Below are 6,790 nucleotides of genomic sequence, written 5' to 3' on the forward strand. Positions count from 1 at the left end.
ACAATCAGCCTACAGCCTTGTCTTCTCTGACTGGCCAAAGTGTCTGCAAAATGAATCTCAAATACCCTCTCCTTTGTGAAGCCTTTTCTGGGGAAGAATTTGTTACCTCTTGCTTTTTTAAAATAATTTTTTATTTTAAACTTTTGTGGGTACATAGGTGTATATATTTATGGGATATATATAAATATGTAACATAATTTAAAATAATTTTTTATTTTAAACTTTTGTGGGTACATAGGTGTATATATTTATGGGATATATATAAATATGTAACAGTATATATAAATATGTTTTATATATAAATATGTTTTATATATAAATATATAATATACATCTATATACACATATAAAATCCTCCCTGGATTTCCTTCTGACGTGCCACTCACCACCCCAGCCTTCTTCTGAGACTGTGCCCCTCTAATGCCTCTCAAAACTCCTTGTTAGCCTAACTATCACATCACTCAGATGCATTTTCTATTGACCCCTTTTCTTCCTTTCCCTTGGTTTCTATGATACTCCTTTTCTACTAACTTTTGTTTTCCCTCTCTTCCATTTTCTTCCTGAGTGCCATAATCAGGATACACATTTTCAATTATATAACCATATTTCCCAAAACCATCAACCTATCTTATCTCAGCATCAAGTACTTTTAGCATCGTATTAGAAGTTGCACAAAAAACCCCCCAAATTCAGAACATCTAAAACATAGCATTCCTTCCAAACTGCTGCATCCTCCAGGGTTTCCTCTCTTGGTTGCCGTAATACCACCCTCTGTCAGAGAGCCAAGTGAGACCCTTCATGGTCCTTCCAGGCTGTCTCCTCAGCTTTGCACATGCAATCAGTCACTGTCGCTGCTTCCTCTTCCTCTGAACGCCTCCTCTTATCCGCTGGTATCACTCAAATGCACACCTTGACTGGGCATTTTCAAAGGCCCCTTTATTCTTTTACCAATATCTCCTGTATCAGGCCCTCTGCTTTTTTGTTTTTATTGCTTCCTCTTCCTACTTTGTCTAAAAATAGTTCATGAGTTAACAGTGTCAAGAGGACAAAGCCCTTGGTGGTGCATGCATATTTACTCATGATTTGGCCCAACCCAATCTTCTTAGACATGTCACCTACCGCCCTTTCTACCCTGAACTGAACTTCTGACACAACTTCCCAAATACTCTGTAGGTGCTGTGTTAGAATGGCATCGCCCATCCATCCTGGTTGCTGCTTGGACTGCGGAGGCTGAAAAGGAGAAGCCTGCCTTCACGCAGGCTTGCACCAGGATCCAGTTGCTCTTTAGCGTCTACCAGTCTGGTGTGATGGCACAAGACTCAGAGGTAGACGGAGTGAGAACCACACTTCTGCTGCTTCTGCTGTGTTACCTGGTGAGCCTCCGTGAAGATGATTTTCCCTTGCAGTGGGAATCTCCAAGCCTAGTCCCTTCCTCCTTTGATGCTGAGTGCTAGGGTTTACACATGCTACTTGTGCAGGTGGGAGCAGTAACAGAAACAGCAACTGTAGCAGCAGCTTCTCAGTTTGGCTAGAGGCTTCCTGATCTAAGATAAGGCTATAACTGTCTTAGTAACTCTGTTCTGTGGTGTGCTTGTAATGTCATTCCTGAAAGTTCAACTTAGAGTCTCCCAATGATTATTTTCTCAAACTAGATTATTTTCTGCTTAAATAGGTAGAGTGGATTCTGTCCTATACAACTGAATCCTGAATCAAAATTATATGTCTTTACAAGAATGTCCCGCCACTCTTTTATAATTAGTGAGCTCTCAATCACCCTTGAAGGTCTGGGTTTGGAAAGCATCTCTACACATTTTTTAACCTACTAATTGCTTCCTTCCCTATGGTAATACATTTGTTGATATTATTATATCAATATAATACTTTATTCATATTAATATTTGTTCATCTGCCTTTCCCTATTTGAAGCTGAGATATTTGAGGGCAAGGAATAGGCTTTGCTCATCTTTGATTTTCGAATTCTCCTTCTTTGGCATAACACAGAGTCTCCGGAAACACTGGTCGAAATGAACTGAAATACACTGTAAGCCAGCGGTAAGAGATTTTACCCTCTAGCACGCCATCTGTACTAAGTGGGGTCAAAGGAGTAAGAGTAGGAGACAGAGAGCTGTACATGCAAAAGCAGGAGACACTAACTACAGCTGGGATTTGGACTGAGGATAAACGAACATGGATTTAATACTGAAAGTTGGATAAAATTTGATCTTGTTAAGAAGACAAGGAGGATATTTCAAGCTTAATGTAAAGGAGTTTAAGGGAGGCTGAAAATGCAGAATGAGTGGATTAGAAAAATAACCTGAACAGAGATCTTGCACGGGGGAGTTCTGACAGGTAAGAAATGAAAAGAAAAATTATGATCAGCTTGGAGAAGCCTGATATTAGCGTAGACTAAGGAGAATGATAATTTTTATATAGGTAAGAGGAAGTCCTTGAAGGTGTTGAAGTAAGAAGCATGTTTTACAAAGCTGGTTAGAGAACTGGGAAAGATCTGAGAGAGTGGCTTTCTTTCTTCCTTAAGTTGACATGCTTTAAGAAAAAATACTTTAATACTAAAAACTATATTCAAGGTAAGAAAACTCAGATGTCCAATGTTCATCTGTATTATGAATAATATTCCAAAATTTATAGCAGAGCTCTTTGTATTAAACCCAGGGATCCTTTGCTCATATAAAGTTACAATTCTAGAAACATTATGAGAAGACTCACACAGCGTGTCATCATTCTGAAGATGTTAATTCCGCATCAAGCTAAAAGAATATCACTTAGAAAAGTACCTATTGTGGGTTGTTCATCCAGCTTCCATTTATCCAAATAACACAACTTAAAATATCAACAACTCTAGAGCTTGTCCCAATGACCTTTGATCATTAGTGCACATGAAAAATTATGCAGCTCTGGCCACTTACCCTTCCTGCGTAGTGCATGATGGTAAAGGCTGTACCGTGGTCTTTGAGGGCAACATTCCCATTCCCATCCTTCATGGGGGAGTATACCGCATTTGTGTTTGAGGATTCTAGGAGACTTTGCAGCTTTTTTGGAAAATTTGATTCCATTGACCAAATCATTTGACTTTCTTCATCCAATAACGTGAGAAATCCAGATGGCTTCTGAGAGTTAAGAAGAGATGGCGAGTTGTTTTGTCTATTACTTAGTTTGATACTTTTGTTATGATTCATGCATGCTTGTTTATATTTTTGTTAGATTCATACAGACACTCAGAAAATGAATCAGTCTTTACCTTAATACATTTCTATTTCTGCCCCACCACCTAGCAGATCTCTGATGTAAAGTAGACCCCCAGTAATATTTATCAAATTAATGAATAAGTAAAAAAAGTATTGTAATGTCATTAAAATACTGTAGTTATTTAAAAAGTACATTTTCATCTTATTAAGAAAAATAAAATTTCACACTACAGGAAAATTGTCATTTTTCTTGACCTACAATCCATCTAAAATATTCCACACCTATGATGAGACAAGAAACTTATCAAAAAATAAAGCTCATCATGATGTTAAGTCATAAAAATTATGGCAAAGCTGGGCACAGTGGCTTAGGCCTATAATCCAAGCCCTTTGGTAGGCCAAAGCAGTCAGGTCACTTGAGCTCGGAGTTTGAGACCAGTCTGCCTGGGCAATATGGTAAGACCTCATCTCTATTAAAAAAATAATAATAATAATACAGAAATTAGCTGGGCATGGTGATGTGTGCCTGTAGTCCCAGTTTCTCAGGAGGCTGGGGTGGGAAGATCACTAGAGCCCAAGAGATATAGGTTGCATGGAGCCATGATCATGCCACTGCACTCCATCCTGGACAACAGAATGCAACCCTGCCTCAAAAAAAAAAAAAAAAAAAGAGAGACACAGAGTATGTCCAAGATGGCTGAATAGGAACAGCTCTGGTCTGCAGCTCTCAGTGTGATCAATGCAGAAGACGGGTGATTTCTGCATTTCCAACTGAGGTACCTGGTTCATCTCACTGAGACTGGGTGTACAGTGGGTGCAGCCCATGGAGGGTGAGTCAAAGCAGGGTGGGGCATCACATTACCCAGGAAGCGCGAGGGGTCAGGGGACTTCCCTTCCCTAGCCAAGGGAAGCCATGACAGACTCTACCAGGAAAACTGGGATACTCCTGCCCAAATACTGCACTTTTCCAATGGTCTTTGCAAATGGCACACTAGGAGATTATATCCCACGCTTGGTTCAACGGATCCAATGCCCACAGAGCCTTGCTGACTGGTAGTCCAAGATCAAACTGCAAGGCAGCAAACCTGGCTGGGGGAGGGGCGTCTGCCATTGCTGAGGCTTGAGTAGGTAAACAAAGTGGCCAGGAAGCTCAAACTGGGTGGAGCTCACCACAGCTGAATGAGGTCCGCCTAACTCTGTAGACTGCACCTCTGGGGGCAGGGCATAGCTGAACAAAAGGCAGCAGAAACTTCTGCAGGCTTAAACGTCCCTGTCTGACAGCTCTGAAGAGAGCAGTGGTTCTCCCAGCACGGTGTGTGAGCTCTGAGGACAGACAGACCACCTGCTTAAGTGGGTCCCTGACCCCTGTGTAGCCTAACTTGGAGACACCTCGCAGTAGGGGCCGACTGACACCTCATAGAGTCAGATGCCCCACTGAGATGAAGCTTCCAGAGGAAGGATCAAGCAGCAATATTTACTATTCTGCAATATTTGCTGTTCTGCAGCCTCCACTGGTGATACCCAGGAAAACAGGGTCTGGAGCGGACCTCCAGCAAACTCCAACAGGCCTGCAGCTGAGGGAACTGACTGTTAGAAGGAAAACTAACAAACAGAAGGTAATAGCATCAATATCAACAAAAAGGGCATCCACACCAAAACCCCACATATAGGGCATCATCATCAAAGACCAAAGGTAGATAAAACCACAAAGATGGGGAGAAAACAGAGCAGAAAAGCTGAAAATTCTAAAAACCAGAGTGCCTTTTCTCCTCCAAAGGATTGCAGCTCCTCACCAGCAACGGAACAAAGCAGGATGGAGAATGGCTTTGATGAGCTGACAGAAGTAGGCTTCAGAAAGTCGGTAATAACAAACTTCTCTGAGCTAAAGAAGGATGTTCGAATCCATCACAAGGAAGCTAAAAACCTTGAAAAAATATTAGATGAATGGCTAACTAGAATAAACAGTGTAGAGAAGACCTTAAATGACCTGATGGAGCTGAAAACCATGGCACGAGAACTACGTGATGCACGCACAAGCTTCAGTAGCCGATTTGATCAAGTGGAAGAAAGGGTATCAGGGATTGAAGATCAAATTAATGAAATGACGTGAGAAGAGAAGTTTAGAGAAAAAAGGAGTAAAAAGAAATGAATAAAGCCTCCAAGAAATATGGGACTATGTGAAAAGACCAAATCTACATTTGATTGTCATACCTGAAAATGATGGGGAGAATGGTACCAAGATGGAAAATACTCTTCAGGATATTATCCCAGAGAACTTCCCCAAACTAGCAAGGCAGGCCAATATTCAAATTCAGGAAATACAGAGACCACAAAGATACTCCTTGAGAAAAGCAACTCCAAGACACATAATTGTCAGATTCACAAGGTTGAAATGAAGGAAAAAATGCTAAGGGCAGCCACAGAGAAAGGTCAGGTTACCCACAAAGGTAAGCCCGTCAGACTAACAGTGGATCTCTCGGCAGAAACCCTACAAGCCAGAAGAGAGTGGTGGTCAATATTTAACATTCTTAAAGGAAAGAATTTTCAACCCAGAATTTCATATCTAGCCAAATAATCTTCATAAGTGGAGAAATAAAATCCTTTACAGACAAGCAAATGCTGAGAGATTTTGTCACCACCAGGCCTGCCTTACAGGAGTTCCTGAAGGAATCACTAAACATAGAAAGGAACAACCGGTACCAGTCACTGCAAAAACATGGCAAAGTGTAAAGACCATCAATGCTAGGAAGAAACCGCATCAACTAATGGGCAAAATAACCAGCTCACATCATAATGACAGGATCAAATTCACACATAACAACATTAACCTTAAATGTAAATGGACTAAATGCCCCAATTAAGACACAGACTGGCAAACTGGATACAGAGTCAAGACCCCTCAGTGTGCTGTATTCAGGAGACCCATCTCACATGCAGATACACACATAGGCTCAAAATAAAGGGATGGAGGAAGATCTACTAAGCAAATGGAAAACAAACAACAAAAAAAGCAGGGGTTGCAATCCTAGTGTCTGATAAAACAGACTTTAAACCAACAAAGATCAAAGGAGACAAAGAAGGTCATTACATAATGGTAAAGGAATCGATTCAACAAAAAAGAGCTAGCTATCATAAATATATATGCACCCAATACAGGAGCACCCAGATTCATAAAGCAAGTCCTGAGAGACTGAAAAAGAGACTTAGACTCCCACACAATAATAATGGGAAAATTTAACATCCCACTGTCAATATTAGACAGATCAATGAGACAGAAGGTTAACAAGGACATCCAGGACTTGAACTCAGCTCTGCACCAAGCAGACCTAACAGACATCTACAGAACTCTCCACCCCAAATCAACAGAATATACATTCTTCTCAGCACCACACTGCACTTACCTTAAAATTGACCACATAGTTGGAAGTAAAGCACTCCTCAGCAAATGTAAAATAACAGAAATCACAACAAACTATCTCTCAGACCACAGTGCAATCAAATTAGAACTCAGGATTAAGAAACTCACTAAAAACTGCACAACTACATGGAAACTGAACAACCTGCTCCTGAATGACTACTGGGTAAAT

General features: G+C 40.8%; 1 protein-coding gene across 2 annotated transcripts in view; it reads right to left on the reverse strand.

Annotated features, from left to right (window-relative positions):
* Positions 1 to 6,790, reverse strand: part of MYO16 (myosin XVI) — a 655,611-nt gene that overhangs the window by 191,498 nt on the left and 457,323 nt on the right. For both annotated transcript variants that reach the window (XM_011966244.1, XM_011966243.1), the window contains exon 23: positions 2,925 to 3,125. In XM_011966244.1, the coding sequence (XP_011821634.1) occupies positions 2,925 to 3,125 (201 nt within the window). The remainder of the gene's footprint in view (positions 1 to 2,924; positions 3,126 to 6,790) is intronic.

Source organism: Mandrillus leucophaeus, unplaced genomic scaffold (assembly GCF_000951045.1).
Source record: "Mandrillus leucophaeus isolate KB7577 unplaced genomic scaffold, Mleu.le_1.0 Scaffold750, whole genome shotgun sequence".
Taxonomy (NCBI): Eukaryota; Metazoa; Chordata; class Mammalia; order Primates; family Cercopithecidae; genus Mandrillus; species Mandrillus leucophaeus.